The sequence below is a fragment of the Pterocles gutturalis genome, unplaced genomic scaffold, assembly GCF_000699245.1.
Source record: "Pterocles gutturalis isolate BGI_N339 unplaced genomic scaffold, ASM69924v1 scaffold20788, whole genome shotgun sequence".
NCBI classification, from domain to species: domain Eukaryota; kingdom Metazoa; phylum Chordata; class Aves; order Pterocliformes; family Pteroclidae; genus Pterocles; species Pterocles gutturalis.
Window position 1 is genome coordinate 79,187 of NW_010118576.1, and position 14,755 is coordinate 93,941.

Below are 14,755 nucleotides of genomic sequence, written 5' to 3' on the forward strand. Positions count from 1 at the left end.
AGTGTCTGTTTTTGAATGGCTTGTAACCAAAGGCCATCATAGTTGTTTTAGAAACTGCATTTGTCTTGCCTCTTTCCTGACACAGAGACACTCCTTGTACCACGGGGCAGAGGGAATGGACCACTGCTTCAGTCCCAGACTCGGTCCTGGACATCTTCTTGAAAGGCAACTGGAGCATGGAGAACCCTTCCCCATCTTGTGAGTGCAGCAATGAGAAGATTAAGAAGATGCTGCCTGTGTGCCCCCCTGGTGCAGGCGGGCTGCCACCCCCACAGGTAGGAAGGAGCTAAGTGGTGCTGTGGTGAGGGATGCTCTTAGAGAGCAGAGCAGCTGGGAGTGATTCTTGTGTGCAGCACTGCACACAGTTTGTTTGACTCAGCATCTGCATTTTCTGATGAGCATTTATCTGTTTCCCCTGGTGACACCAGCGTGAACAAGACACTGCTGACATCCTCCAGAATCTGACAGGCCGCAATATATCAGACTACCTGGTGAAGACCTACGCGCAGATCATTGGGAAAAGGTAGCTGTTGAACGCACTTTCTCCCTTCCCTCCCCACTAAGTGCTGCTTGCTGTATGAAGGATGCTGCACAGATCAGGCAGATAGGCCTGAGCAACCCAAACTCTTCAGCAGTGGGCCAGACCCACTCAGCTCCCCTGACTCTCCTGATCCACAGCTCAGGTGGTGGTTCTGCTTTATTAGTGATGCTGTGGCAGCTCTGAGGGGGGTATCCTGTGCATTGCAGGCAGAGTGTGGGGAAAGTCTGGGCACCAACCCTAGGGATTACGTGAAAGAGGAGTGGTGGGACATATGCCAGATGTGAGAGGCTATTGCACTCTTTTTCCTGGCTATGTGGCTGCAGCACTGGTAGGTCTGTCTCTCCTCTTGTTTCATGTATTATAAATTGGCTTTCTTTTCTGTCTCTACAGCTTAAAAAATAAGATCTGGGTGAATGAGTTCAGGTGAGTTACTGCCTTTTCTCTACGTTGTATGTGTCCACTAACTTTTGAGCACTGCATTAAGCAGGACAGACCCACCGTGCTTTGCAGTTTGTTTTATGTGACTCTTAACTGCTGGATATTGAGTGAGCATGTTTAAGCATAAACTGGGACAACCCCAGAGCACATCACTGGAAAGCATGCCTGCCTTATGCGGAGTGCAGTAGTGGCTTGAAAAGATTTGCAGGACTAGCTTACTGATACTCCATCCTGGGAAATGCTATTCTTCCAAGCAAAGGAGGCAGGGAGATGTCCTGCTTTGCCTGCACGGGTAGCAGCGGATAGCTGCATTAATTGAATGGAGCAGCACACTGAGGTGTGGGTGTTTAACCCCAGAAATAAGGAATAGAAGACATCATGGCTAAGCAGTAGTGTAGGATGATCAAAGGAGTAGTGTAGGATGATCAAAGGCATCCTTTCATGTAGGAATGGAGACACTTGGCTTGAATGTAGTGCAGGAAGAGGAGGCACCTGGGGAAGGGAGGAGGAGTGGCATTTTCTGGAGGTCAGTGAGTAGCCATGTCTTAGCATCCCTTTCCATCTGAACTTTCAGGTATGGTGGCTTTTCCTTGGGAGCCAGCAGTTCCCTCATGCTTCCTCCAAGCCATGAAGTCACTGATGCCATTAAACAGGTGAAGAAAATCTTGGAGCTAGCACAGGTGAGCAGCTGTCCCCCATAAATCCAAGATGCACCGATGTCAGAGTCCTGTTACTTAGGAGATGACTTGAAAGCCCTAAAATCAGGAACAATTGTATATTAACAGTATCAAGTGGCTTCTCCCCATTGCTCCTTAGCTGGGGTCTCCCAGGCTGGTGTCTGGAGCAGCAGAAGGCTTGGGGACACACTCAGCTGAGGCTTACGCAACCCACATTGCTGATGTGGGTTCTGCCAAACACCAGTTGCAATCCAGTGGGGATTTCAGACACCTCTGAGTGTTTTGTGTCAGGACAGGGCAGGCTGTCTCGGAGAATTAACAAGTGGTTGCTGTCCTTCAAAATGTCAGTTGAGCCATCCTGTGCTGAGTCTGCCTTGGTTCAAAAGGTAATTTGGCCACTGCTTTCTTCTGAGACTGCTAGTGGGCTGCAATGTCTCGGAAGGCTCCCTACAACCCTAGTGAGTACTTATTGCTGGGGAAGAAAGAAGGCCTAAGACTGACATCTCTTACTAGCGGGACTGCAGAAAGGAAAGTGGGGAGGAAAGCTGCAGTTTCTCAGCCTTCTTGCCAACCTCTGGCTTGGCAGATACAGGCTGCAGAATGGAAAGAAAACTGTCAGAGCTGTGAAAAACGGTGTGAGCCCCGCTAGACTGCAGGACATGAATAAAGGTACTCTCAGAGAGGAAGTAACTGTCTCATCGCTGTTTGCAGGGAAGTTCTGGAGATCGGTTTTTCAACAGCCTGTCAAGTTTCATGAAAGGCCTGGATACAAAGAACAACGTGAAGGTAAATTAACCAATCCTCACTGCTGTGCCTGCTATTTGAAGCTCTGGTAACCTGGAGTTATTTTCAGTTAACAAAGTCCCAGCAGTTTGCCTTGGACAACTGTGAAGACCAGAGCTCTCTGTATTTGCTAGTGGAGCAAATGCAGCTTGTATTTTTGTGTGGGTTTCCCCAAAATCTCTTTCTCCCTTGGAGTATAGGCCTAAGACACAGAAGGAGTTCAGTGCTGGATCAGTGCTAGCTTCCAGCAGCCTCTTGTGGTTATTGATCAAACTGTATGTTCTGTCCCTGAGCAAACTAGCTAGAAGGATGTGGAAAGAAATTACATGCCCTCAATAGAGAAAGAGATGTTCTGCAGGGCTCAGGAGCCGGTTGAGTAGCTTATGTACCTGGTGCCTTTCTGATGCTGATGTGATCTCTTGCAGGTGTGGTTCAACAACAAGGGCTGGCATGCCATCGCCTCCTTCCTGAATGTGATCAATAATGGCATCCTTCGGGCCAACCTGCAGCAGGGCAAAAATCCTAGTGCTTACGGGATCACTGCTTTCAATCACCCACTCAACCTCACCAAGCAACAGCTCTCTGAAGTGGCCCTGTAAGTCCCAATGTGAATACAGATGGGTTTGGGCTCATCAGCTGCTGATTACTGGAAACAAGCAATATGGGATGTTGTTAGCCTCACTGGTGGGCACTCGGTGGCCTCTAGCCTTTAGGCTCTAACGTGTTGGGCCTGTTTTCTGTGGTCTGGGCAGGTGGCAACGTGTTGTTGAGCACTTGCTGTTGAACAGCACTGCTGTGTAAGCTTTCTGTGTCTCTGAGTCCCTGGAAGCTGCAGTTTATAAGAATCAGTGTGATCTTCAGACCTTCTGCCACTTGGGAAATTCCTCTCATATTGAGAAAGGCGGCTCACTGTGAATATAGTCATTCTTTTGTCCGAAGGTGCTACCATGTGACTAGGAACCATTGATGGATCCTGTTCAGTTCTGCCCACTGTCTCAACCTGGGGGGCACACAGTAATGCAGAGGGCTTACCATTGAGACATTGACTAGTCCACTACTACCACAGCCAGAGTCAGGACTCATAAGCTGTCTGCAGATACATCCTTCAGTTCTTAGAGCAGTGGCAGATGACAGTCAGATACCTCTGAACTTTAAAACAACAAAAAGACAAACCTCCAACAACCCCAAGAAATGCATCAAGTGGGAAACAAACTAGTGGTGATAAGCAAGGCAGAAAGCAGTTTATTATGTCGAAGTTACCAGCCAATCTCCAGGTTGTGGTGCTGTCCTTGAGATGCCAACAGGCTGTGTGTGTTCCCTTTGTTATATGCCTGGAGAAAAACTGTGCAAGTTAAGACAGCCTGATGTGGTCAACCTTTATCCAGCAAAAGAAGGACAGCATAAGGAGAAATGGTTTCTACACTGCCATTCATGAGCTGCCTAATGTCATCTCGAAGGAGCCGGCACCAGCATACAAACACTTTGCTTTCTTTTTTTGCCCAGGATGACCACCTCCGTGGATGTCCTAGTCTCCATCTGTGTGATCTTTGCTATGTCCTTTGTTCCTGCCAGCTTTGTGGTCTTCCTTATCCAGGAACGTGTCAGTAAGGCTAAACACTTGCAGTTCATCAGTGGCGTGAAGCCTGTAATCTACTGGCTGGCCAACTTTGTCTGGGATATGGTAAGGGCTTTGTGACTGTGCTAAACTTGTCCTCCATTCTGTTTGCAGGGCAGTGCAGAGTGCAGTTTGGGGCAGTGGTGATCACATTAATTCAGTGAATAACAACTATGCCTATGACTTTTCCACTTGAGTGGTTTACTCTCAGTGGGACAAGGAACACTGAACAGAGGATGGGAGGGCAACCATAAGCTCGATCATCAGCATTTGTTGTGTCACTTTAAAATACCTTCCCAAAAATGTTTGTTTATGTAGGCCCTTGTTCTGCACTGTTCAAAGCAGGTTTTTTCAGTCTGTGGTATCCAGAACCTGTGAGAGTCTATTGACTACTTCTAGAGGGACCAAGAAATATAAGTTCACGTGTACTACATTGTAGTTCCCACATGTGACGCTCTGAAGGGTCTCCCACTGGAAATAGCTTTGGGAACACTGAAGAACGTTGACAACCATTGGTTCACAGCAGAAAGACACCTTTCTTTTTTCTGTCATCTGGAAACAAATGTAAAACCATATTTTTCACCTTCCAGTGCAACTACATTGTTCCAGCCACGCTAGTCATCATCATCTTCATCTGCTTCCAGCAGAAGTCCTATGTATCCTCCTCCAACTTGCCTGTGCTGGCTCTCCTTCTGCTTCTCTATGGGTAAGCGATTTCTCATCAGAACAATGACTGGGAAGGCTCTTTGGCTTGGAAGGTGCTTACCTGATATTGCTGCCTTTACTCTTGCCAGGTGGTCCATCACCCCTCTCATGTATCCAGCCTCCTTTGTGTTCAAAATCCCCAGCACAGCATATGTTGTGCTGACCAGTGTGAACCTCTTCATTGGCATCAATGGTAGTGTGGCCACCTTTGTCCTGGAGCTCTTCACCAACAACGTATGTTTCGACAAAAGCTTCTCACTGTCTTGTGCTGCTGTGATCTAGTTCCATGTTGGTGCCTTTAGTAGCCAGTTCTCCAGAAGGGCTAGCACCCGGCCTGTGCCCATTAACTACTGCAGCAGTTTAAACACAGGTTCTGATGGAAATGGGTTAAAGCCCACTTCAGCAATGTTCACAGAATAGTTAAGGTAGGAAGGGACATCCTGGGATTCTCTAGTCCAACATCTGAGCAGGGTCAGCTACAGCATGTTGCTCAGGGCCATCAGGTTTTGAAAATTTCCAAGGATGGAGGCTCCACAGTCTCTTTGGGCAGCCTCTTCTACTTCACAATCACCCTTAGTATAAAAGAAAAAAATCCTTTTATATTCAAATCTAATTTCCTGTATGTTCTTCCTAAGAGGCAGTTTATGTCTACTACAGGCCATTTCAAGCACTCAAGTGTTTAGTTGCCCCAAGTTTTGCCTTCTGTGGTAGATACCTCTCTAACTGTGTGGGGAACTTAAGCACCTCACTTCAGTTTTCCTATAGCAGATGCCTGCTGGGAAGGGTGTGAGTTCCTCTCATGCCTGTATGGAACGCAAGATATTTTAGCAGGCCCCATGTGACCCACACTAGTGTGAAGAGTTCCTTGTGGGAGGAGGTTGAGAAGACCCTGTGGACTTAATTGTACTGCTGCCTGTGGGCATAAGCAGGCAGTCCTTGATGGTCCCTTTTGTTACAAGGCCAGTTTTAGCTCAGTAAAAACATGTACATGCTTGAAGATAAGTGCATGGCAGAAGAGGAACCTCTCCTCAGACTGCTGTGAGTCCAGCATGGGGGCTAAGCCAACTGGAAGACAACAAAGGAAAAGGATTAGAGCCTCCAGTATGGGATAGGGAGGGACTCCCCACAGCCACTGAGGTAACCAGACTGTGCAAGCACAGCTTTCCTGTGTCCTCAACTTGTAGCCTTTTTGCATGTTGTAGTTTGCAGACACTGCCTTTTATATTGTGAGTGTTTGGAGGAATCTCTCCTTCAGTGCTGTTTGCTTGCATTAATAGCATCTTGAGCGATGCAATGACAACTGTCCAGAGGAGCCATGGCACTGGCTCTTGGGAGAACATTGCTAAACCTTGAATTTTTGTGGGCTTGCAGTGTTGGGGGAGGGAGGGGTCAGTCACAACATGGGTCACACTTGACAGGTGCTGGCTGCTTTCTGCTCAAATGGCTCACTGGGACTTGATTTTGTCTTAACAGAAGCTGAACAACATCAATGACATCCTGAAGTCTGTCTTCCTCATCTTCCCCCACTTCTGCCTGGGGCGGGGACTCATTGACATGGTGAAAAACCAGGCCATGGCTGATGCTCTGGAGAGGTTTGGTAAGTGAAATTATCACAGCAATAGTGGCCTGAACTGAGCAGGGAAAGCACGAGTCTGCTCTGGATACACAGTATTTGCCTATCTGACTTCTCAGGAACTGAAAGTGCACAATTTGTAGCACAGATCTGATTAAAGCTGGAAAGTCTCCAAAGCTGTCCTCTTTATGTTGTTACAAGGACTGAAGAGGGCCTGGCAGATAGATCCCCACAGTTCGTTATTAGGGGCATTAAATAAAAATGCCAAACTGTATGGAAAGGATCATTAGGCCAAGTGTAAGGAGTGGCTGAGCTTCTGGAAAGCTGGATATTTTTTTTCTGGGATGCAGATGCCAGGCCTGAGTAACAGTCTTTCTGTGCTTCACTAACCTTTTGGGAAGGTGGGTCAGCTCTTCTTTGGCAGACTGAATTCTCTTGGCCTGAGTTCCAACTTTGCTACAGTAGGAAAAGTGCCACAGCTGGCCCCTTGTGAGGTCTATCCCTTCCCTTCTCGCACTGGCTGCTCTCCAGTTTGCCCTAATGCCCAACTTGGTGAGCTCTACAGGAAGAAATGTTATCCCACTCCCGTTGTTCTGGAAAGATGACGGTGCTCTTCATCTCATTTTGGCAGGAGAAAATCGTTTTGTGTCCCCTCTGTCATGGGACTTGGTGGGAAGGAATCTCTTTGCCATGGCAGTAGAGGGTGTTGTCTTCTTCCTCATCACAGTGCTCATCCAGTACAGGTTCTTTATCAAACCCAGGTAGGTTGTCTGCTCCACTTCACCACTGCAGGCAGGTGAAGTTTTCACTGGTGTCCCCTGTGAGGTGGGGAGAATATTAACTGATATTAACTATTTACATCTTCTGCTAAGGCTTTATCATGTTGCTCTCTCCAGGCCTGTCTATGCCAAGCTGCCTCCTGTGAATGACGAAGATGAGGATGTAACCAGAGAGAGACAGAGGATAATTAGTGGAGGAGGACAGAGTGACATCTTGGAAATCAAGGAGCTAACCAAGGTGACAAAGTTTTGCATTCCTAAGCCTTGTTGGCACACAACCATGCAGTTCACCAGAGGCCTCATTCAGAGGAATATAGTGGGGTCAAAGCCGAGGCATGTTTGGAGGGTTGAATATGTAGGGCTCTAATTATAGTTCTCTTTGACATTGTCCTTCTCATTCTTTTTCTTCTGGTTTCAGATTTACAGAATGAAGCGAAAGCCAGCGGTTGATAGAATCTGTGTTGGAATCCCCCCTGGAGAGGTAACCTTATCTGTCAAGTTCATTGCTTTGCTATTACTGCAGTATTTAAGAGCAACAAACAGAAAAGGCTGTAGGGTAAGATCAGAAACAGATGATGTTCAAATTACATCAAAGGAAATTGCCTGGTAGTTGAAGCAGTTTCTGATTCTGTGTCTCTCTGCCTATGAAGACGATACTAAATTGTAAGTGTCTGCAACCAGAGGCCAAACTCTGGTACCCTCACAGATAGGCTGTGGTGGCATTGCACCCAGGTGACACCGCAGTTTGTTTGTTTTCCCAGCCTAAAGTTTTATACTTAAAGTCCAGAAGTTTTTTCTGAAAATGCACTGAAGACTTCCTCCAGCTGTCCTGAGGGTCAAGTTTGCTTCTTCCCATCTTGTTAGCGCTGAAAATGATGCAGATGAATCCTGTTCTCAAACACACTGTGCTTATCTGCTCTTTTGTATCCCCAGTGCTTTGGTCTCCTGGGAGTAAATGGTGCTGGCAAGTCATCCACGTTTAAGATGCTGACTGGTGATACAGATGTGACAGGAGGAGAAGCTTTCCTCAAAGGAAACAGGTGAAAGACCATGCATCTTTGCTCTGCTTTGTGTCAAAGCAGCTCCTTTGTTGCTCTCTCCTCCAGCCTTCACAGTCTTTGTTCCACCTCCAGAAAGTCTAAACTCTGCCCCACTTTTCCCTTTTTCAACTCCTGGCATCTGTTTCAGCCCTTTGCCAAGTCTGATAAAGTACTTGATTGGCTTAGGAAAACTGATTTAGTCTGGTAGTCACTTCTGAATACCTGCCCCCTCATGTTTAAATGTCATATTTTAAAAAAGAGGGAGGGGACAGGGAGAGAAAAAAGAATTTGGCCAAGACAGACTTCTAGGATCCTGTGTTTTTCTTCGTTCAGTGATTCCAAAACCACTGTTTCACTTTCCTCCTTTTAACACCTAGAATAGCAGCATGTACTTGTGAAATCCTAACAGCGGGTTTTTTCTTTTACAGCATCTTGTCCAACATCCGAGAAGTCCATCAGAACATGGGCTACTGCCCACAATTCGATGCTGTTAATGAACTGCTGACAGGGCGAGAGCACTTGGAGTTCTTCGCTCTCCTGAGAGGTGTTCCAGAGAAAGAAGTCTGCAAGGTAAAGTAAACACCATGGGATCCACCCGAGTGACCAATTGTTCCTCCTTGCATGCACCCTCCCTGCAACACATGCAGTGCTATGATGTGAAGCTGCTGAAGATAATGTATTGTGAAATCTGCCCCGCTTTCCTTCCAGGCCAAACCAAAGTTGCTGTTTTTTCAGGGCTACCTAGAAAAGTGTACTAAATGGAGGGGCAGATACTTTGGGTCCTGCAGTCTCATAGTGGGTACACTTCTCCACTGAATGACTTCTTTCCTCTAAGAGTTTAAAAGGACTGTGGAGCTGCAGATCACACAGAACCTCATCTGCTGTCAAGTTCATTCTTCCAAGTCACACGGAGCAAGCACTCTACAGCTTAACATGAGCCTCACACTGGCTGTTACATCTTTCCAGTTGATCACACTGCATCATTAAAGTGCTGCTGTTTCAGCATTCAGACATGGGGTTACACTACTGGTCTTTTATGCAACTGATGACAGCTGCCACTATGATACAGCACCTTCTCAGTGTTGTTTCCTTCAGTTAACAGCAATTTTCATTCACTATGTGTGTCCTGGGTGCTGCAGAACAGGAACTGCTGTAGGTAGGAAGGTGACATCAGTACCCGGTGCTTTGGATATGGCCAGATCTGGTATGTCCAGGTAGTTTGAATCTGTCTTTGAGAGTAGTGGTGATGGGTGAAAAATGCAAGCTTGTTCAGAGATGCTGAACAAGCATCTTTCCATAGAAAGGGACCCAGTTCTGGGTGTGATCTGAGTAGTAGCTGAATCTCTTTCCTCTAACACTCTTTAGTCCCCAGGGCAACAATGACTGCTTATTGGCACCTAGTAATACTCTTGCATAACAAACCAGATAATCCTCATCTGTCTGAAGGGCTAAGATGCACCACAGTGAGACTGCTGTGTGTCAGTAGTGACCATGTCCCTGCTGCAAGCCCACAGCAACTGGAAAGCTAGCTAAGGCTGGTGCTGTGAAGAGCTGTACACCAGTGGTTAATGTGGCTCAGCTGATGTTGAAATCTTGCTCACTCACCAATAAGCTGCAGCCATTTGATTTTCTGGCCTCCCAGGGGCAGGATTGTATATATGCTGATCTAGAGGTGAACAGGGCTTTTTAAAACACATATACGTGCCACAGTAGATCCTTGGATGAGTGGTCCTCTCAAAAATGTTTTTAAAGCCAAAGTTCATAACGAAAATCTCACTGTGTAGATGTTGCTGTGCTTCACTCAAGATGGTGTGCTGTCTCTTGCAGGTTGGAGAGTGGGCAATTCGGAAACTGGGCCTTGTGAAATATGGAGAAAAATATGCTGGGAATTACAGTGGAGGGAACAGGCGCAAGCTCTCCACAGCCATTGCCCTCATTGGAGGGCCACCTGTGGTGTTCCTGGTGAGTCTGCAATTTTTGCTCATTAACATTTTCCTTGGAAAACAAAAATCAGGTTCAAATGAAGACTAGATACTTCACGGCCAATGGATGTTTAAATACATCATTAGTCACTTAAATGTGAGCAAAGAGCATGTGGAAATAAAGATTCCCTATTTAAATGTAGGTGTAAGCTATAATGTGCCTCCAGGCTTCTATTTCTTTCTGAAAAGTCACTGGGGAGGTGGGGGTCTCAAACATGATGCCAAACTGCCAACTATGTAGCATCTTCACCACCTTAGTTTTGCTGCAGAGACTTCTATACCTACAAAAAAATAACAGCTTTCCTACTGGACACAAGCAAATCTTACTGTGCAGGAGAATCAGTCCTGTGTTTTTAATAATTCAATGAAAGTTGAATTTTGTGATTCAATTTTAGGATTGGAAATATATAGAGAATCCTGAAATATTTTAAAATTGAGGACAAATTTTAGGATTACTGAAGTTCGTAGTACAGGAGAAAGTAGTCTAGTGCTCTATTTAAACAAGCTAATTGTTTTAGAACTGGATAGTTCAACATGTTATAATTGCAGAATGAGCAGTACTTCTCAGTTGTGAAAAAGATGTTTGCTAATTTAAAGCTTGGAGCATAAATTATTCTCACATTTTGAAAAATGAATCAAACTTGCTTATTTCCAGTATGCATGATCAGAATGGACAGGTCATTTCAGAGGTGAGGTATTTGTCAGTAGAATGTAACAGCATAACCTGCTTTTTGCGTATATTTTGCAGGATGAGCCAACAACAGGGATGGATCCAAAAGCACGTCGTTTCTTGTGGAACTGTGCTCTGAGTGTAATCAAAGAAGGAAGATCAGTGGTGCTCACATCTCACAGGCAAGTAGCAGCCAATTTTATCACACCCTGGGTCTTGCATCTACCAGGGCTGGGTGCTAAACTCTGCTTGGTTGCTGTGCCCCTCACTGCTGCTTGCAGTGCTAATGAAGTTACTTCTGCCTACAGCATGGAAGAATGTGAAGCCCTGTGCACTCGAATGGCAATAATGGTCAACGGGCGATTCAGGTGTCTGGGCAGTGTCCAGCATTTAAAGAACAGGTAGCTTGTTTTCTTTTCACTTACACCGCAGAGTTGTCTGCATTTTTAAGGAGATACAGTCAGACTTAATTCCTCAGGCAGCGTTCCCATTGCTATTCTGGCTATGGGAATTGCTGTTGGATTTTAAACTGCATTTCTGTTTCAAAAGCACTTAAGTCCTGTGCTGGTCCTCTTGTTTACAGGTTTGGAGATGGTTACACCATAGTGGTGAGAATTGCAGGGGCAAACCCAGACATGAAGCCTGTTGAGGAGTTCTTTGGGCATGCCTTCCCTGGAAGTGTCCTTAAAGAAAAGCATCGGAATATGCTGCAGTACCAACTTCCCTCTTCACCATCTTCCCTGGCCAGAATATTCAGTATTCTCTCCCAGAACAAAAAGAGACTCCACATAGAAGACTACTCCGTTTCTCAGACCACACTTGACCAAGTAAGTTTTTAGCAGCCTGTCTGACAAAAACCTCTTTGTGCAGAGGTACAAATAAATCGACCAATTTACTGGACCTATCTTTTAAGGGCACTTCAGCAGAGTACTGAACCCCAGGACTGGTTCAGGAAGCCCAGAGTGTAAATGCCTTGAACCAAAGGAAAACCAGGGTGATGTGTGACATGACCTTTTTTTCTTGCAGGTGTTTGTAAATTTTGCTAAGGACCAAAGCGACGACGACCACACTAAGGACCTGTCATTGCACAAAAACCAGACTGTGGTAGACATTGCAATCCTTAATTCCTTCCTTCAAGATGAGAAGGTAAAAGAAAGTTGTGTGTGAGCCAATTTTAGCAAAGAAATGATGAGCAGAATACGAACTTCCTTTTCCTGGGATAGGATACTCCCAAAGGAGAAGCTAGAGGAAGAGGAACTGGACACTCTACTGATAACCATTCAATGCAATGCAATTCAATGCAATGAAAACAAAATTCCTTTACAGGGGCAGTGCCTCGTGGAGTCGTCTTGTACTGTTCTCAAGTAAAAGACTTGAACTTAGCTCATTACAGTATAACTCTGAAGCTGTGGTAAAGCACCTACCAGATGCTGTGGGCTTTCAACCATACTGTGTCTTGTCCTGTAGAGTATGTTTTTACTAGGGTTGCAAAAATAGTTCATTGAGGAATCATGGCCAGTGGTTATTTATAGGTATTTTAGACATGCATGTTTTAGTCTTTAGAATGTTCATGTCAGGAGCGGCAGTTTCCTGGTGCTACATCCATTGCTGGCAATGAATGCACCAAGACAGTCAGTGGCAAGAAAAGTCAGCCACCAGTGTCGTAGCCTTAGGTTGTGAAAACTTACCTGACCGGCTGCTTTTCTGAGACTGGTGTAGGTCAGTTGGTGACAAATCAGGGGCCACAAAGCAGTACTGTGCAGATGGGTTGGCAAGAGAAGGTCATCATATCCGTACATCTCCATCAGTAAGCAGTGATATGCACAACTGAACCCTGCAAATGCACAGGATTGTCCCACCAGCATCACAACTGATAACCTACTCTGACTAGGTTTTCATGTAGTTAAGTACTCTCCTGCTCCTCTGAGGTACTGCAGAGCTGCATGAACACCTAGTAGAAGGAAGTGGGTGAGAAGCAGACCTAGGGTTTGGACCACAGCAGCAAACTCAGTAGTTGTACAAGCTGCTAATGCCAAGAGCAAATTCTAAATCATGAGATGTCACTCGGATATATAATATCTGCTCTTTAACCCTTGCTTTGCATCAGAAAGGTACCCATCATCTGAAGTTATTGCTTAGCGCAAGCATGTTGCCATTTCTGGCTCTGCCAGGTAAAACTAGAAATGAGATGTAGATTTTTTTTTAACAGTATTATTTATGACTCTTAATAGGTAGGTAGCATAATTAGGGATTGGAAGTGCTTTCAGTTGATCTTTGTAGCCACAGTATTTCTTTGTTATGCCTGCAATACTATGCTCTCATTCTATCCATTCAGTGATAGCTACATTCATGATCTTACCAAGTTCCAGACTAGCAATCAGCCGCTGTCTGCCATTACTGCAAGTTGTTCACCTAAAACTTTCCCGTTTGGAAACTGGTATGACATCAGATTAATATGTAAGTTTCTGCTTTTGTTGTGCAGTGTAGTTTCAGTCATTAGGTGATCCCTAACTGAAGAATACACTCTGTTATACATGTGGCAAACTGCTTCAGTAAAAATCCCCTTGAAGAACAAGGTAGTTCAAAATAGTAGTGCTGCAGTTACATCAGTCAATAATTTTTAAAGTTTTACAAAGCCAGAATAATATTAGAGGGGATATTATATAGCAAGAAGAACCAATTCTTGTTCACGTTGTACAACGGTCATGGGAGAGTATGCTTTCATTAATACACTTATGGGCCCCTGTGTGTTATTTTTACATTCAGAAATAGGTTCAGTAATGTGGTTTGAACCCAAGTGCAGTTCCTGGGCTATTCCTGTTATGTCACGCCTCTGCCTTAAATACCTGTACAGGTTCTGTACTAATTCTTGATGCTACTCCACCATGAATCAGTCATGGACCATTTTCTTCTGTGAATGCTCACAGCAGCCCCACAAACAGTGAAGAGGCTGGCATGAGCCTGAATAAGGTTGATTATATAATTTCAGGTATACTTGGTAACACTGACCAATTCAGCATTTTTAAAACACAAACAGTCAAATATTTAGCACAAGTCCCCAGTCCCTGCTGTATCATGCCTTGGGATAAAGTAAGAGCTTACTACATGCTCTGCTAAAGTGCCTTTTTCATACTATTTTATTCTTATCTGTATAATACATTGCTAAGGGGATTGAGAAAGGAGTGTAATGGGGATTGGTATACCTCACTTAAAACATGATTTGTTATTACCCTTCATCGTCACCCTATGGGGATGAGTTACAGGGTGATTAATACAACAGACTTCCAGGTGCAGAAAAATTACTAAACAGCTGAGCTACAGCCATGATTTCTCTATAAGAGTCTGCAGGTGTGTTATGGTATTGAAACAAGGTGTGTGTATTGAAGGCTTACCACTGCTAAAACAACTATTACAAATCAGCATTAAGTCATCTAAGTGAAGGGCTTAAGTTTTGCTGTGCACCGAAGTAGTGCATGCAGAGAACTACAACAAGTTCTAGGAGGATTCAGATTTGGTCCGGAGAGGGCTGTGGTTTGGTCTTTGTAACTGCTCATGTAAATGATTAATTTAGCAGGAAACAACAGTTACAACATAATCTTCTTTCCTTAGCCCACCAAAAGAGATTGTTGATTCCTATTGCCCTGTAACTATCATGCTCATAGAGTCTGTTATCTGTGGAAAAAAATGCTACAGTAAACATGGATATTAACCTAACTGTTTCACAGCTCTGATCTGTCTTTTTTATACTGAACAGACAGCATAATGCAACTCTCACCTGAAGATCTGTCATGGATTAAGTTCAGACAGCCACTAATTTACTCTTCTAAGTGTGTGTTGGGGGAAGAATCACTCTAGAGTCACAGTATATGAACCACTCTTGATAATGAAACTGCACTGAGGTGTTAACTTATTTTAATCTTTATTACTGTTGACATGTTGCATCCCTCTTTGG

General features: G+C 44.9%; 1 protein-coding gene across 1 annotated transcript in view; it reads left to right on the forward strand.

Moving 5' to 3' along the window:
- LOC104463807 (ATP-binding cassette sub-family A member 1-like) overlaps nucleotides 1–12,386 on the forward strand; it is a 75,885-nt gene extending 63,499 nt beyond the window's left edge. Inside the window, 20 exon segments of the mRNA XM_010076279.1 lie at nucleotides 86–275; nucleotides 429–523; nucleotides 932–964; nucleotides 1,554–1,659; nucleotides 2,368–2,442; nucleotides 2,865–3,034; nucleotides 3,943–4,120; nucleotides 4,645–4,760; nucleotides 4,849–4,993; nucleotides 6,233–6,356; nucleotides 6,964–7,093; nucleotides 7,229–7,349; nucleotides 7,530–7,592; nucleotides 8,045–8,151; nucleotides 8,580–8,721; nucleotides 9,979–10,113; nucleotides 10,882–10,985; nucleotides 11,112–11,204; nucleotides 11,387–11,630; nucleotides 11,830–12,386. Coding sequence (XP_010074581.1) covers nucleotides 86–275; nucleotides 429–523; nucleotides 932–964; nucleotides 1,554–1,659; nucleotides 2,368–2,442; nucleotides 2,865–3,034; nucleotides 3,943–4,120; nucleotides 4,645–4,760; nucleotides 4,849–4,993; nucleotides 6,233–6,356; nucleotides 6,964–7,093; nucleotides 7,229–7,349; nucleotides 7,530–7,592; nucleotides 8,045–8,151; nucleotides 8,580–8,721; nucleotides 9,979–10,113; nucleotides 10,882–10,985; nucleotides 11,112–11,204; nucleotides 11,387–11,630; nucleotides 11,830–11,970 — 2,512 coding nt within the window. The 3' untranslated portion in view covers nucleotides 11,971–12,386.
- The last annotated feature ends 2,369 nt before the right edge of the window (nucleotides 12,387–14,755 follow it).